The 19,324-nt window shown below is 28.3% G+C and overlaps 1 protein-coding gene across 1 annotated transcript in view; it reads left to right on the forward strand.

Annotated features, from left to right (window-relative positions):
- The window catches only part of LOC100214606 (ephrin type-A receptor 3-like), a gene marked incomplete at its 5' end in the record, with an annotated part of 71,339 nt that overhangs the window by 43,034 nt on the left and 8,981 nt on the right, over positions 1-19,324 (forward strand). Inside the window, 4 exon segments of the mRNA NM_001309728.1 lie at positions 1,145-1,249; positions 1,384-1,533; positions 15,269-15,313; positions 15,458-15,606. Of these exon segments, the coding sequence (NP_001296657.1) occupies positions 1,145-1,249; positions 1,384-1,533; positions 15,269-15,313; positions 15,458-15,606 (449 nt within the window).

Genomic DNA, 19,324 nt, shown 5'->3' on the forward strand with positions numbered 1-19,324 from the left:
GAATGGAATCAGGAGTAAGAAATTGGCAAGCACAATAATTGCTAAATGACGCAACTTTGTAGATAATAAACAAAACAGGACCAATTATAAAACTTTGAGGTACCCCAGAAATTACTGGAAATGAAGAAGAGTGTTGGTCTTTCAAGGAATGACTTTGATAAATGGTTTGACAGAAACAGTTTGATAATCTCAAAAATTTTCTCAGATACACCATATGAAGCAAGCTTATAGAAAAGACCAGCATACCAAACTCTGTCAAAAGCTTGAGATATGTCAAGAACAATAGCCCTAGCCTTTTCACCTCCATCTAATGTATGATAAAATCTTGCATTGGTTCTTAAGCTAAAAAAATTTAAAGAATTGATGGCAAAATTACCCCAGTTTATTCTTTCTCTCTCTCTAACTTTACTTTATTTCAATAAGAAAACTTGGAAAAAGAAAATCAATGGGTGGTTATGATAAAGCAAAACTTTGTAAATTTGTTTGACTATAAAAAGTAAAATAATCAATATCTTTTTTAGGCCTTTATCTTGATATTTAATATTAATGCGTAAATCTGCTCCACAGCTTGGATTAAATTAAAAAAGATTGGCTTTCAAAACAAAATAAGCATAAATTAAAAAGTTGAGAATTTTCCTGCTGTCACATTTAACCTCTCTGAAAATTCATATTAGCCTTTCAAATAACCAAATGATGAATTATTTGATATTAATATTAACTCAAATCATCCACCCTAAGTTCTAAAATAAATCCCAATATTGATTAATAATAGGCTAAACCAAAAGGGCTATTCTAGACTGTTCAAAATGAGTGTTAAATGAATATGAACTTATGAAAAAGGGTCAATATATCTGTGGCCAAATTTAAGACTGATTGCTAAATGTGAGGTTTGAAGAATTAATATTATTTAGAAAAAGTTAGAAAGAAAGTTTGCAAAAAGAAACATCTTAGAAAACAGTAAAAAAAATAAAAGATAATATTGACTATAAAAGCTATTTTTTTTTTTTAAATCAAATTAAGCATAGTGACACTCTTCATCTAAATTAGTATAACCCATAATAAAACTTAGTGCTCACCTATCAAACTGAGGGCATTTTATTAGTGGTATAATATTAGTATTTTTATCAGCTTATTTTCAAAACAGGATTTAGCAGCACGAAATATACTTGTGAATGAAAACAAGACATGTAAAATTGCTGATTTTGGAATGAGTCTTGAAATTAAAGTTGAGGACCAGCTTGAAGCAAAGGTTTTTAATTTAGTTTTAAATGCTTTATACATATTTTTTATTTTTATTTAAATTAAGTTTTTTTATTGTCTTTTTTTTTATTCATTACCTTTTTTAATATATATTTTAGTTGTTATATACAACAAATATTTTAGGGTAGTAAGATACCTGTTCGTTGGACATCACCAGAAGCCGTCCAGTTTAAAAAATTTACCACAGCTTCCGATGTTTGGTCATATGGCATTGTTTTATGGGAGATAATGTCATATGGTGAAAGACCTTACTGGGAATGGAGTAATTTGGAGGTAAAATTAAAATTAAATAATTTAGAGGCGTTAACTAATTTAAAGAAATGAAATTAAGAAAAAAGTTATAAAAGCAAAAAAATCATTATTTTAATATTTAGTAGTTTACTATTTAGTAATATGTAAAGTATAAAAAATTATCTAGTAGTATATAAACCCCTATGACATTTTAAAGTTTCGTTATGTCTTAATTGGTTACAATTGGTAACAAGGTTACATTCTCTGACTTTTAATTAAATATTAAGTAAATAAACTTGATAATGCAGTAAATGTTTGTTTATCGTTACCATATTGCTAAACACTATCTTATATTTTATTGTTATTGTAAAGTAGCTTTGTCTCAATTGGTTACTTTGTCACAAAAAAAATTAAGTTTCAATACGCAATGTTACGTCTCAAATGTGTGTTTTTTTAACTTTATAAAGTGTAACCAATTGAAACTTAAGGTAACGTAAGGTAACGTGACTTATGTGTATAATTGCACTCTCTGTGAAATACCTGTCTACACTCTCTGACATGACCACTTTTTTCTCTCTCTTTATATAGCTCTCTCTATATAGTAGTGATCTTCCCTATACATATATTTATGTACACTCAAACTTCTTTTTGTACAACTTATAATTTTGCTGACCATTCTGTATAATTTGTGATTTAGTTTTTTAGCAAATTATTTAATTTTTTTTCGTTCTCCATGATCGCTTTTTTGAATTTTTTATTTCTATATTGTTATTTCATTTTTTTTTTGTTTATTTTGTAATTTCAGTTTTTATTTTTAAAAAAGTGTGATTTCTTCGAGGAAAAAATTTTTTTTAATTTTTATTTGCGGCCCACCAAAAACTTTAACCCCTTTCCTATGGAGTTTTTTTTTTCTTAACTTTCACTCATTGTAGAGTTTTTTTTTCAAATTTTTTTTTTTTTTAATACATTATTTATACATTTTTTTATAATTTTTGTTAATCAAAGTAACATATTATGATTAAAAAATATGATTTCAGACATAGAAATAGAGTTTTTTATAAATTTTTTTTTCAAAATACATTTTTTATAACTTTTTTTATCTAAATAAAATATGAATAAAAAAATTTATATATCAGAATTGTCGGGTAGTGTGGTAAATTTGGAAGCGCAGTGCTGCACACAAACTGACATCACAATCAATTCACTGAATATCTACAACTTTGTGAATTTTATGTGCAGAACAAACAGCACAAACTTGTTGAGCATTTACTTTTTTCTCTGTGGTGGGTACATAATTTGGAAAGTGTCTGACAGTAATTTGCAAAGGATCACCTTCGAAAGATGTCAGGTGACCGGTACAAACTTGTTGCTCTGGTGGTCTGGCACATGGTATTCCTCAATCAGAAGCTCAATGAGTTTCAAGCAAAATTAAACATGATTGAGTTTGTTATTTTGGTCTTTCTTATACAGCACATAAGAGTTCAAGGTAACCTTGTTTATCAGATGACGGAATAATTTTTTATACCAAACTTTGTGTCTTTTTCTTTCAACTGGAAATGATGTCAACTTTTGGTCCAATACATCAACAGCACCCATGTTGGCATTGTAATCACAGATGACCACTGGTTTTACTCTAAGGCCACAATGATTAGCAACATCTTGAACTGCAGCCGTATGATAAGTTGACGTCATTGTAACATCTTTTTGTCGTTCCATTTGAGAGACATCAGTTTTCCACAGAACCTTGATATTATTTCACCGCACTGTATTTTTTTTTCAAATCCATGGGTAGATGTTTTCGGTTCAAATGGACAGTCCCAACTGCATCAGTTTGGTTTTGTATAAATTCTCTGAACAGTGACAGAGATGTGTAGAAGTTATCCATGAACACTGTATAACCCTTCCCAAGAAGATCATGCAGTAATATCCAGATGAATCTGGAAGCCTTCAGTTAATCCTTAGGTGCTTGCAATTGCTTTGCAGGCCCAGTATGAGTGAATTTTTTCCAGGTATAACCACTACCTGATTCACTAAGCAGGTATAATTTCAAACCAAATCGAACTTGTTTCATTGGTATATATTGTTTCATTGCTAATCTTTTTTTCCAGAGCACCAGGGACTCATTAATCGCTATATTTTGGTCAGGTGTATACACTATTGAAAATCCGGAAACAATCACGTCGAAAACAGGTTTTATTTTATTGAAAGACTACTCTGCATTAGACTCAGCTACTGGGAGGGCTGTGTTGTTAGCAAAATGCAAACATCTCATAAGAAGGAGGAATCGATCTATGGGCATTATACAATGCACATAAGGTGTGGCCAACATTGGATTAGTAGTCCAATACATTGGCAATTCCGGCTTGTGTACTAACCCCTGGTACAAAAAAATGGCTAGAAAAACTTCCATCTCACAGGGATTTGTATCTCTTCACTTTCTCAACCTCAATTTTTTTTTCATATTTGGGTTTGCATATAGCTGAGAATAACGGCAGTTAGTTTCTATTACAATTGTATGAACAATATTATCAGTCATAAATTGTTTGAAATATTCAAGAGGGTCATCTGGTGATATTATCTGAATTTTTAGGCCAGGAGTGCCTGTGAATGGCAGTTGCTGTTGTATCTGCTGCGGTGCACTAGTCTATTGGAACGCTTCATCGTCATCAGCATCATAATCAAATTTTCCATCATCTGCAACAGATCCAGTATTGGAATCCTCCCTGAAACTTTCATCAGAATTATCAAAATCCACTTCCGTTTTCTGAACTGGAATCAATGTTTTGAATTAACGCTTCCAATTCAACTGCTATCAATTTATGTTGTCTGGATTTTTTTTTTGTATCTGCCATAATTAATTTTTTGTGGTTTATTTCTGGAATCTAAATCAAATGAAAAAAATATAACTTTTTACAAACATCTAAAAAAAAAAAAAAAGAAAATAAAGCAGCTAAATTTTCCTTAAAATTTTCTTCATTCATACCTTCTCTTCAAACTAATCAAGCCAAAATAAATAAGAAAAAAACTTGTTAATATCAGTAAAAAATGTAATATTACAATCGTCACATTGTGGTAAAATTTAGTTAAACCGTAATATTACGGTCACCACAGGTAAGGGGTTAAATGTTTATTTAGCTCATGTTAGGATTTGAGTTTGATATGCCTGATCTACATAAAAATTAATTGCAAAAGGGAAAACCCAAATATAACAAGTATTTAAGCTTTTTTGTTTGATGTCATTTATTAACTACAATTATTAACTACACATGTTGGTGCAATAATAACTTTGATCAGAACACTCCTTATGCCATTCAATGCAAGATTGGAATTAATAATTCTTATTCCCTACAATCATTTGGTGCATAAACGAGGTAACTCCAGAGTTACCATCTTTTTGCACTGGGTGTATTTTCTGTTTTCTACGCTTTGAGTTCTTGTTTGTTAATCTCGAGTTTTATTGTGATTTTAAAAGACATGCAAGTTTGGTTATATTATTTCTAGTGTTTATACTGTATTACAGTATAGTTGGTTATATTTTTCTAGTCTTATACTATATTACAGTATAGTATAAATACAATTGTCGACTACAGTACCTAGTGGACATTACTTAATAAAAGAAATAATATGGCTATTTCTATTGCAAGTGACAGCAGTACATTTGACAATTTTTTTTTTTTAATATATATTTCACTGTTTAACTATTGCTACAATACCAAAATGTATTAGTAAATATTTACATGGTCGGGCCAAAAAGAAAAGAACAGTAGTCTTATCAAGAGAACAGTAGTCTTATCAAAAGAACAGTCTTATCAAGAGAACAGTCTTATCACTAAGCTTCGTAGTTTGTATCAAATTTTTTCATTACAAGCAATTATTTTATATGATAAATTTTTTATAATACCTTTAAAAATTAATTAAAATATATTTTTTTTATTTAAATAACAAAAGCCTAAAAACAAAAGAATATGACACAACTTAATAAAAGACAATAAAAACCTCAAGATGTACTAAAAGCAAAATTGAGTATAAGAGTTGATTTGAAATAAAAAGTTATAGAAAGAACCATTTGTTAAAGTAATTAATCAATAATTATTAATAGGATTAGGAGTTATTTTTACACTGTTGAAGTTAATAATAACAAGAACAGAAAAAAGCAAGCTAGGCAGCTTGTTCGTATAAGGATTTAAAAAAAAAAATGATTAAATAAATAAATAAAAAAAAATAAAAAAAATAAGATAAAGTAAGGTAAAAATAAAGTTAAAAAAAAAACAACATGTATGCATAAAAAATATATATAAACATAAAAAATAAAAAATGAAACAATTAAGTAAATAAATAAATAAAAGAGATTATCTAAGATAGTAAGTAGTTTTTGTTTAAGTTTTTATTTAAATGCATGAAAAAAAGTTTTGATGTCGTTATTAAGTTTAGACAGTTCGGTTAATGATCCAAATTTTGTCCCCAAAAGCACTATGTCTAGTTTAAGTAACATTTCTGTCTTTAATGCAAGTGCCGATATTTCAACCTTAGTACAAAGTACTTCTGAAAGTGACTCTGAAGTAAATAAAATAAAACTTACAAGAAAACACATCAAAAATGCTTGAAAACAAAATATTGCTAAGAAAAGGAAAGCTGAAGGAAAGACTTACATAGGGTTCGAGAATAGTAAAAAAACTCTTAAGCAGGAGAGAAAAACCGGAGACCCTTACAATCGTAGGGCAAAATGTTTCGATAAAATATTAGAAATTTTAACAGTATTGGAGATAAAGAAAAACATGATGTTTTTATTGTAGGACAAATTCAAATAAAAGCAGTTGAAAGACATAAGCCTAACTCTGGTGGCGGCCCGAACCGTTCATGTTCTTGTGTATATACAATAAAAATGGGAAAAGAAGCAAAGAAGGTATGTAAAATAGCCTTTTGTGCAGTATATGGTGTGAATGGAAAAAGGGTTGAGCGTATTGTTAAACAGTTGCAAGAAAATATTCCTGCTCCAACAGGAATATCAGGGCTTGTGATGAAGATAATCGCCAAGCGTGTTATATCACACTCGTAAAATTTTATTATGTTGTCATCGAGCCCAACTATGTGCGCTTGCGGTCAGGGCTGCGAGAGCGATCTTGAAATAATTTTTTTCGTAAATTAATTAATAATTATTAAATATATTTTTTTATAATTTCTTATTTAAATAACGCTTTTTTAATCATCAAAAAATTAGTAGATTATAACACAAGAACAATTTGAAATTCTTCTTCAAAACTATTAGCTGTAAGTTAAATAACAGATTTTCCCTTAACTGTTGTCAGCGGTATATATTACATAAGTTTTAACTGCTTCATTAAAAAAAGAATTCTGTAGAAATAAAAGTATGCTGTAACATTGCTCAAAAAAAGATTATTTTACTTAATTAAGTTTTTATGTTAAGTTTTTAATTTTTTTTTCTTTCATTTAGATTTTTTTTTCAAGCTAACATTTTTTTTAACTTTATTTTAATTTAATTTTTTTAACGCATTTTTGAAATAATTTAACATGTACCATAACTAATAAATTCAACATTCAAAAAAAACCTTATCATCAAGCAAATGTGTAAACGAAGTGTGGAATATTATTAACAATAAATCAAATAAATTTTACTTGACGTTTTTACAGAATTAAAAATATTCAGAAGCTTTAACTTTTTTATAGTTATTTCCTATTTTTCTATTCCCATTTCATTTGTACATTTTTATATTCACATTGTGTTTCCACGCGCACTTGCTTAAAATAGTTAACATTCCATTATTGAAATTAGCTGTAACAACTTTAAACTGTTAATTCATTATGTTAGTGCAAAACGAAAAACTGCTGACAAAACAGCAAAACAGAAACGTGCAGAAAGCGAGTGACGTAATGCTTATATTTTATATTAGTACTTCGTATAAGGATATAAGTATAAGGAAGACGGAGCTTTGCTGTTAAATCAACAAGTTTTATTACCTAAAAAATTTAATTACAAATATTTTATAAAAAAACCATATAAAAGCTTATTATTTTATTCCGTCCCAAACTTTTGAACAAGCGTGATTTTATATTCTCGTTATAAGCTAAGTGAGCGTTGTTTATCACGCCTTGAAGGTTTAAAAATATCGTTTACGGGCGTGTTTCACGAGCGGGGCGCCTGCTTCATCACAAGCCCTGAATATTCAGGATACATTCAGTAATCAAATTAATAGATAAATTAACTAATTAGTTGAAATAGTTTAGTTAATTAACACATAAAAATCAATTTAATCAGTGGACTATAACTTTTAGATCCGAATTTATATTTTTACATAAAGAATGATACCAAGGACCAAGAAGAGAACCTTAAGAAACACCACACAAAGCATATTTATTACTATAATTAAAACAATTAACACTTACAAATTTTTTTCTATCTGAAAGATAAGATCGAAATAAGTCATATACATCACTGTGAATTTCATAATGTCCTTATTTAGTAATCCAAATATTATGGTCATTTGTATCAAAAGCTTTTTGTAAATCAATAAAAACACAATCTAGAAAACAGAACTAGAGTACAATCTAGAAAACAGAAGTTTTTCCACAAGCTTACTTATGTTTAGAAAAAGCTTACTTATGTTTACTGAAGAAGCTTACTGCTTAGAAGAAGCTTACTTATGTTTAGAAGAAGCTTATTTATGTTTAGAAGAAGCTTACTTATGTTTAGAAAAAACTTACTAATGTTTAGAAGAAGCTTACTTATGTTTAGAAGAAGCTTCTTATGTTTAGAAGAAGCTTACTAATGTTTAGAAGAAGGTTACTAATGTTTAGAAGAAGCTTGCTTGTGTTTAGAAGAAGCTTACTTATGTTTAGAAGAAGCTTACTTGTGTTAAATAAGCTTACTAATGTTTAATAATAGAGAAAGAGGCCATACATAGTGCATAAAAATTTAAAGCTATTTTTAAATATTGGAATAGCACAAGATAATTTCAAAATATCAGGAAATATTTCAATTTATGAATGAGGTATTATTTAGTTTAGAAAGAATATTTGAAAATTTATAATGGAAATTTATAAGAATGTTTGTGGGAATGCTTTATAGACCTAATGATCTTCTTGGATTCAATTTAGATATAAGAGATATCACAAATGACAGTTTAAAGCATATATATATATATATATATATATATATATATATATATATATATATATATATATATATATATATAGATCTATAGTTTGTTGGCTTTGGGAAGAGCGGAAGGAAAAAAGTGATTCTTACGCCAACATATACGTCACTTTTAATTACTTTTAACTTTCGTCCAACATTTCCGTGTTGGACGAAAGTAAAAACCATTAATTTAATTACAAATTAATCGTTTTTTAAAAAAACCACAAAAACGCAAATTTAATTGACCAGAATGTTTTTAAAAACATTCTGAATGTTTTTAAAACATTTTGAATGTTTTTAACAATATAAACAATGTTTTTATTTTAATTTTTTTTAATAAAATGTTTTTATTTTTATTTTTTTAATAAAATGTTTTTATTTTTATTTTTTTAATAAAATGTTTTTATTTTTATTTGTTTTACTGTAAATCATGCGCGGAGTGTTGCTACATCGACTATCTTATAGCCTGACTCGCAAGGGAGTGCTGCTACATCGACTGACAAATAGCCTGACTCGCAAGGGAGTGCTGCTACATCGACTGACAAATAGCCTGACTCGCAAGGGAGTGCTGCTACATCGACTGACAAATAGCCTGACTCGCAAGGGAGTGCTGCTACATCGACTGACAAATAGCCTGACCCGCAAGGGAGTGCTGCTACATCGACTGAGGGTTTGGTTGGGGCAGACAGTCTTCCATTATTAAAAAAAAAAAATTCCGGTCTTGCATTTTAATTTTTACTTTTTGTCAACAAAATATGGAAAAAACTTTCGGACAACATCTAAGGGTTCTATATATATATATATATATATATATATATATATATATATATATACATATATATACATATAGATCTATAGTTTGTTGGCTTTGGGAAGAGCGGAAGGAAAAAAGTGATTCTTACGCCAACATATACGTCACTTTTAATTACTTTTAACTTTCGTCCAACATTTCCGTGTTGGACGAAAGTAAAAACCATTAATTTAATTACAAATTAATCGTTTTTTAAAAAAACCACAAAAACGCAAATTTAATTGACCAGAATGTTTTTAAAAACATTCTGAATGTTTTTAAAACATTTTGAATGTTTTTAGCAATATAAACAATGTTTTTATTTTAATTTTTTTTAATAAAATGTTTTTATTTTTTTTTTTTATAATAAAATGTTTTTATTTTTATTTTTTTTACTGTAAATCATGCGCGGAGTGTTGCTACATCGACTATCTTATAGCCTGACTCGCAAGGGAGTGCTGCTACATCGACTGACAAATAGCCTGACTCGCAAGGGAGTGCTGCTACATCGACTGACAAATAGCCTGACCCGCAAGGGAGTGCTGCTACATCGACTGAGGGTTTGGTTGGGGCAGGCAGTCTATCATTATTAAAAAAAAAAAATTCCGGTCTTGCATTTTAATTTTTACTTTTTGTCAACAAAATATGGAAAAAACTTTCGGACAACATCTAAGGGTTCTATATATATATATATATATATATATATATATATATAAATATATATATATATATATATATATATATATATATATATATATATATATATATATATATATATATATATATATATATATATATATATATAATATATATAGATAGATAGATAGATAGATAGATAGATATATAGATATATATATAGATATATATATATGTATATATATATATATATATATATATATATATATATATATATATATATATATATATATATATATATATATATATATATATATATTAGGGTGCATAGATATATATATATATATATTAGGGTGCATCATTTTTCAACAATTTTTTCAAACTAAATCCCAACCACATGGGTTAGTTAACCGGTTAGATAAAAATGATTTTACTGAAAATAATTTCTTGAAACACATTTTTAATATTCAAACTTTTACAATTTGTGTCCCCAAACCCCAACTTTTTTTAACTAAAAAGACCTTAAACATTGAAATAAAACACTAATTTTCTTTCTTTATGAACTCTGAAAGGCCTAAATATTAATTTGGAATCGATTAGAAAGTTAGGTTTTTATAAATTGCATTAGTTTAACCCTGGAAAAATGGGCAAAACATTCTAATTTTAGTTAATTTTATGGGTATATCAATTTTTTTATCTCATGAACTTTCCATGACAAATTTTATCAAATTCTTGTTTACAAAGATAAATTTAATCCAAAATTCAATTTTAAAAATAATTTCTAATGTAGGGACCCCCTATAGAGGGGCTAGCGGTAGGCGGCGGAGGGTTCATTTCTTTCACACACACAGACACACCCCTCATCCTCTATAATTTTACTTTTTTTATAGAATATTTATGTACCATCTGCCTTATTTTTACATTAAATTTGATTAGATTTTCATAAAGGCACTTCAAAGTATGTGTTTTAATGAAACAATTTTCTTTTGTTCAATCTCATGTAGCTGGGATAGCTATGGTAAAAAAATAAATTCTCTGCTAAGAAAAATATATAACAACATTGTTAAGATCAACAGTGATAAATTAGTAAATTATAAAGAAAAAATTTTCTTCAAAACAGTTTGTAAAACTATAACTCAATAAACATTTCTTCATGTTTTTGGTGAATAATTGAATAAATATGCTCCAAGTTATGCTTTGTCAGCGCCATTTTTTTTTTTTTTTTTTTTTTTTTTTACCACTTTCCGCAGTTTGTACTTTTTTGAACTCCCTAAATTGATCCTTACTTTGCTGAACGGCCAACATTATATCTTGCCTGTCCTCTTCATTGTGAACAGAATTAATAAACTTTGACACAAACTTAAATGCCCATTCAGAACAGTTAACTACATATATTCAGCGAACAAATTCAATGAAAGTTTTAAATTGGTCAATAAAACCCCAAAATGGTGAAAGACAGTTCAGCAAAGGTTTATCATCGTCTTTACTCAAATTTAACAAACTGAAAATAAACCACAAGTTCCTACCAACCAACTGTGACAAGCTAGGTGGTTTCTCCTGGGTGAAGTCTAGATCTTTCAGAAGTATTGGATTTTCAGGCTTCTCATAGTGCATAGGAACAGGTTGCAAGAAAAGAACTTTTGCAACTTTTTCTTTCTCATCATATTCGAGTTCTTTATCTTTATATGGTCGCTCTCCTCGATTTAGCCTAGCTATATGAGAGTGAACCATCCAGAATGTAGACTGTACAAATATTTTTTATAACGTATAACATTCTTATGTAAAACATCTATATTTCTGGTAAATATATTGCTTTTTGTTGTTGTTGTTTATCTGCGAGACATAATGGAATCAAGGTTTGATCTAAATACCATGTATGTCTCTCCATTGATTTCAATGCTTCTTCAATTCCTTCTAGTACATCATTAGCTCCTGAATCATAAGATTCTACCCAACTTTTATTCTGTAACATCTGCCAGTACGCTTTTAAATTTTGAAAAGGTGCAGTGGAAACTAAAGAGGAATGCACAAACCACACAGTATAAAATATAGAAATAAATTCTGCCATTCTACTGATTTCTTTTTGTAAACAAACCGTCAATTGGTAGGGCAACTGATTACTAAAAACTTGAATTTTAAGATAATATATAGACTTTGCCATGAAATGAGCATTGGAAACTGATCCCGGAGCATTAACATTAAAGCTTACATATGGACATAAGTAGGTGAGTGTAAATTCTACTAGTTCTTTATAATCACCTCTTGGAAATACTCAATTGGCAAGTGCATATTTGAAAAACTGAACAGTTTCTTTAATCTGCTTTTCTAGGTATGTTTAACTGCAACTTTGTCAAAATTTTTGAACTTTGATTTATCCATAGTTTCCTTTGTTGCATTCCAATTCGCTTGGAAAACTTTAAACATCAAATTTTCAGGAGCATAAGTTTTAGCTATTTTATTGTTTTATTTTTGAGTTCATAGTCAATTTTTTCCCAAAAATATTTACAGTGAAGCTCATAACCATGTCTTTGACATGCAAGCTGTAATATAATTGAACCCTGTGTTTGACAGAACCTAATTTTTGTGCCGGAATATTTTCCTGTATTAGTTTCAGTTGTGTCAAAGCACAGACCCTTTATATATGTTCTTAGCTTATATTCATCCAAAATGTTAATTAAAGTATCATGAGATTTTCCAGTACCATGTTGCATTGGCGGAATGCCAAAAAGTCTTAAATCACTATCGGTATTTACAAGAACAGCATAACAACTCTTTTTTGTTTTGTACCGTTAATATCCTGCAAAATTTTTCCATCAAAGTATACAATTATTGAAAATTTACTTTGACTTGCAGCTTTTATTATATCTTCTCAATAATTAGCTGCAGTTGTATTTACTGCTTTCTTTTTTACACGTCTGATGGTAGATTCAGAAAGCGAGAAATCTGTCAAACTGCCCCAAGAAGTTACTACTATGTCAGAGAGCAAGTACATCATATTTCTAGATAAAATATTTTTAGAAACACCTGTAATTGTAACTTCTTTTGCAAGTTTTTAGGTAATACTGTTGAAGCGCTAGTACCTGATTTAATTTTGTTTGCTGAATAGTCGGAATCCTGAAAAGAAGAGACCTCACTTTGTTCTGATGACAAATACTCAGTTTTCTCAGTTTGATCCTCCTGTCGCTCAATAAAAGTTAAATATCGCAATCTTCTTTCTTCTATCTTTTTCATCTTTCGGCAATATGCTAAATGAATGCTTTGAAATACTTTGAACCGAGTGTCATTTTATGTTTTGTTATATGATCCTTTAAAAATTGCTTATCTGAATTGTATGAATCTAGGTTTCCATGTTACATCATTAAAATGCAAATATCAGGTTTTCCAATCCAAAAAACTTTCTTAGCGTTTTTTTTAAAGATGTTTCTAGCTAATTCTGTTGCCTTTTTTATTATTATTTTTTTTCAATGTTGCCCATTTTTTAACTAGATCATTTAACAGTTTCCTAGAACACATAATATTTATTGATTTTTTTTCTAATTGCTTTAAAACTTTTTAATGTAGTCTCATATCAGAGGGAGAGTAAAAAGAGTCAAGTTAACAAATTAATATAAACAAAAGTAAAATTCGGTAAAAATAAAAAAACTCTAATTATAGATTATTTTGTAAAACTGATGTGCTTGTCATGAAATATGCAGCCAACTTATCTTCCATCCATCCACGGTTCCTTTATAGCAAAAAAGATGCAGTTCTGAGGGCATATTGCTAGTTCAGAGCATGCTAACATCACTTTATTTTGGGAAGCACAACCAATTTAAGTTTTGGTGGGAGTATTTTGTTGAACTTTTTATTTTGGGAAGCACAACCAATCAAAGTTTTGGTGAGACTATTTTTGTCTAACAGACGCCTGAGTTATTAATATTAAATTTAGATTTTACAATTCTTGTTTTTTAAACTGAAATTTAATTACTTGGTTAATATATTGAATGTTAATTTTTAATCAATTTAATGTTTTAATCATACCTATAATGAAAATTAAGAATAATTTCCTCATTTGTGGCAAACTGTGTTTCAGAAAGTTTCTCTAACACTTTTTTATCTTCAAATAAAAATGTCTTTAAAAGTGATCTCGTAATTTTTGATAGCATCTTTCTTTTTTTTTAAATCTATAATTATAATTAAAAAAATATCCTTAGCTTAAATAAAGGTATGGCACAAGTTTTTTAATCTTTTCTAATTTTTTTAGAATAAATAGTTCATAAAAGAAAGATTGTTTTTGTTTGCGACAGATGCTATGTTGGATCACAAGCGTCATTCTATTTAAATACACTTAAAAAATTATATTAAGTTAGTGCATTTTAAGCTATTTTTCTTGGCCAAAATTAGTATATATATATTTTTTAATGTAATTTTTTTAACCAATCCCAAATTAATATTTAGGCTTTTTAGAGTTCATAGAAAAAAAAAATTGGTGTTTTATTCTAATGTTTGAGGTCCTCGCTTTTAAAAAAGGTGCTGGTTAAAAAAGTTGGGGTTTTGGGGCCCAAATTGTAAAAGCGGAGACCTTTAGTTTGAAAAAATTGTTGAAAAATGAAGCATCTATATATATATATATATATATATATATATATATATATATATATATATATATATATATATATATATATATATATATATACATAAATATGTATATATATATATGTATGTATGTATATATATATATAATATATAATAATACATACATAAATATATATATATATGTATGTATGTATATATATATATAATATATATATATATATATATATATATATATATATATATATATATATATATATATATATATACAACCCCTAAAGGTTGCTCTAAAGTTTTTTTCATAAAAAAATTGCCTGTCCAAGCCAAAACCCTCAGTTAATGTAGCAACACTCATTGTATGTTTTAGGTATTTAAGCCAGTCAATGTATGTATACTGCTTGCTTGTTTTATCTATTTAAGTCCATCGATGTATGTACACTCCTTGCATATTGTTTGTTTTCAATATTTCTTCTTTTCATCAAAAAGTGTCTGGATTAAATTAGTTATTTCAAAAGTTAAAATGAATAAAACATATTAGTATTGTAATGACTTAAATACGCAGTAGTAATTTGCTTATTTTTAATTTATATTCTTAATTTAATATATATAAAAGATTATGTTTTTAGGTGCTTAATAGAGTGAATTCTGGATACAGACTGCCTTCTCCAATGGTATGACTTTGCTTGTGGAAAAAATATTAATTATTATTAATTAAACAACAAAAATACTTGTCTACTATTTTCACTTTTTGCTATTATTGTTTTCATGATTGATAAATTTAATAGCTTTAAGTTTCACGATAAAACTAATTTCAGGGTTGCCCACGTGTAGTTCATGATCTTATGTTAAACTGTTGGGAAAAAGAGAGGTCAAAACGACCATTGTTTAGTACCATTAGAGATCGGATTGATGACTGGTTACAGATTCCAGAACTGCTTGATGAACTTGGACCAGTTGTAAAACTGTATGGTATTTTAGCAGCTTTTTTGATTTTGTTGTAAAATTTCTTATTAATAATGATTTTAATTTACTTCATTTAAATAATTTGTTTTATCGAAAAAAAATATATATTTACATAAATACATACACATAAATAACAACAAACAAGCACACATACATTGGGGATGTTTTTGTTTATATGTATGTGGGCATTAGTATGTCATACACATATGGTGTAATATTAATGTGTCTATAAATTGGGTTAAATTATTTGATAAATGGATTATTAGTTTTCTTAAAAGCTCCTAATAAAGAGTATTGAGCTAAGTGTAAAACCTTGATAAAGGGTGTTGATGTTGCAGGGAAATAATGAAGTTTGTGATTTGATTAAAATCTCGGATGATGTTAAAATCGCAATGCTTTTTGAGGTCATTTCCTTAAAGAATGTAAGTAATCGAAGTCTTGAATTGTTTTAGTGAAATTGCCAAGTCATGTTCTTGCTTTCCTTATTCAACACTAGGAATTAAAAGTTTAATACCTTTTTGTTTTTGTTTTGTTTTTTTGTTGTAACGTGTTTTGTTTTGAACTCCTTTTACCATAATTTTAATCCTAATATTTATGAAACGATTTTTAACATTTTGAATTATATATGCAATGACTGATAATTTCCAAAAGTCATTATTGTTTTCTATATTTTGAGTTTTATCGTGTAACTTACCATACCATACTTACCATAGAAAATGGGTTTAGATAATAACAGACATAAATCAAATTCTGAACAAATTTGTATCTGAAAAACTGTAAGTTTTTGAACCAGAAGAATATTAAAGAAACACCTTCATGGACTTGTAAAATGATAGAAGATTCAGTCATTGAACTATTTAACTACCTTAACTGCCAGCGGCAGTTTAGGTACACAGTTATATACACAGTTATGGAAAAATATATGGTTTTATGTAAGTAGGAATTAAGGAGTAAAAATAGCAATGGAGCTGAATATTTTGGGAAGTAGGTTGTCCTCATATACTACAAAGCAACAAGACAAGAATTAACAAGTCTGTGGCCAACATTCATAGTTGTAAATGGTAGACCTAGACATCCAGCTAGTCAAGGATCTGTTGAGTGATCAAATCAGGATGTTGTATGATGTTACATGTTTGGCTAATTGACAATATTACAAAAAATTGGTCTTTAGGTTGTTAATTTGTTCAACTTCACAAGGTTTCTTGTTTTCATTCTATTCTCTATCTCTATAAATCTTAAATCCGGCCTTGTATGGAATATTATGGAATATTAGACAAGGTGCAAAAACGCGTTGTAAACATAGTTGGACCTGCTCTTGCAGCCAACCTCCAACCATTATCACATCATCGTAATGTTGCTTCTCTTTCTCTTTTCTACAAATACTATAATGGGCACTGCTCTAAAGAGCTAGCGTCTCTTGTGCCATCTACTATAATTCATTCTCGTGTTACTCGTCATTCAATTAAGTGTCATCCTTTTTCTGTGACTGTTCCTAAGTGCTTTAAAAATGCTTATTCGTCTAGTTTTTTTCCTCAAACATCAGTTCTTTGGAATTCGCTTCCTTCATCTTGCTTTCCTGACTCATATAATTTGCAAACTTTTAAGTCGTCTGTCAATCGTTATCTTGCTCTACAATCTTCATCTTTTCTCTTTCAGTAACTTCCAACATTAATTAGTGGCTGCTTGCAGCCTTGTTGGAAGCGAAGATGTTTAAAAAAAAAAAAAATCTATACAAATATTCTAAATCAAGCACCTTAGTGCTATGAGAAAAGTTAGTGTAGGTGAAGTTTTATATACTCCAGATATTATATGTAGAGCATATGAGTATTTTGCTATGCAGCAAAGTTTATATGATCATTTGTGTATTGACTGCAAATTGCCAAGTATTCAGACTTTAACACAACTAACTTCAAAAATAAGCTCAATGGAGGATCTAAATTTCATAAATAGAATTTTTATGAATTTAGATCCATTGAAAAGAACTTCCATACTTCTAATTGATGAGGTTTATATCAAAGCATCATTGCTTTACTAAAGAGGTGCTTTGTTTGGTCATGCAGTAAAGTGCTGTAAAAAGTTACTTAAAACAATATTATCATTTATGATTAAATTTTTGGAGGTCCAGAATTTATATGTAGAGCCCAACTTGTTGCAAATCTTTCCTATGAATTTCAATTTGCTCAATGTCAATAAATTATTGATACAATAAATAATATTGATATTAGTAAGACACTGGTAATATTTACTGATGGTAACCATATAAATCAAAGATTTTTTGAAATGTTTTTTTGAAAAGATTTTTGCTCAATGGAGAACTGGTTTTGGCGAAGTGGAGTGATTTGGAAACTTTATTTAAAACTGAGTACAATAGTCTTTTTAAACTCTCCAGACTTACAGCTAAATCAGTTTATCCGAAACCAATAGAGAGACAATCTATAAAGTTTTGTTTGTCTGTTTTTTGCGAAGAAACAGTAGCTACCATAGGAATGCATCCAGTGATTGAAAATAAAGCATTTGAAGTTACTGCTGTATTTATTAAAAAAATTATTTATTTTTGGAATGTTGGTAATGTTAAACCACCTGGTGCTGGCATTCGGTTTAGAAATGAATTATGTGGAGAAATCCTCTCAGTTGGTGATCAACAATTACAACTGCTACGAGATATTGCTGAACTGTCAAATTTTGAGAAACCTACAGGTAAGCATGTAAAAAAGCTTATGCTAGATACCAGCAATCCAATAGTACATACATGTTATGACTTAATTGATTTTGAAGAAACTTTGTTAAGTAATGGAACAAAGTATGTCTAATTAGATTGGTTATTAGGGTGGTCAGATCCACTTGAAAAAGCTTTTTCTAAGCTTCGACAGGGATCTGGAGGTACATACTATATAAATGCTATGTCTGTAATTGAAAAAATTCATAAATTTAAAATCACAAAAAAACAATGCAGAATATATTCTAAATATTTCGCTAAAGAATTGCGCACTATTTACCACTCCCAGCAGTAGCAAAGAATCTAAAACGAAAATACTAAAGTTATCATAAGTTATGTGAAAATTAGTTTTGTAATTTATTTTGTTATTTTCTTGTTATGTTTTTTATTTCCTCTGTAGCCTTTATGTCTTTTAATATATTTGGATTTATAAATATTTACCCTGTTGAGATATATTGACAAAACTTTTTTTTTTGCATGAATTGATTTTTGTTGGTGATTTTCATTGTTACCTTATTTTTAGTTATGTTTCTGTAAGTAAAAAATAATACAGTTATCTTTCTAATATATAGATATATACATTGTTATGGTTCTGCTTGTTATTAATATTATTTAATATTACATTAATATTCTTGATGAAATTTGAAATACAAAAAATATAACTATCTTTTAAGAATTTTTTCAGCTTTTCTTTTATATTTCTATCTTTATTAGAGATTTTTATTAGAAAACATAGACTCCCACCTAATATAAAAACATATCAATATAAGTAGTAAAAGTTTAATCGACCATCAGTTTTTATGGCACAATGTCAAGGCCTGTTATTATAGGAGGCCATAGTTTTTAATTATAAGAATTTGTTTTTCAATTACTATTGTTGTATTAGATACCTTGCTTTGCTTAATGCTTGCTTGGTTAAATAAATACTTTTAATATCTAAACAATGTTATTTGATCGTTTCACTAAAACAGGGATTTGACCGAATCACTTACTTTCTTTAGGA

Source organism: Hydra vulgaris, chromosome 06, assembly GCF_038396675.1.
Source record: "Hydra vulgaris chromosome 06, alternate assembly HydraT2T_AEP".
Taxonomy (NCBI): Eukaryota; Metazoa; Cnidaria; class Hydrozoa; order Anthoathecata; family Hydridae; genus Hydra; species Hydra vulgaris.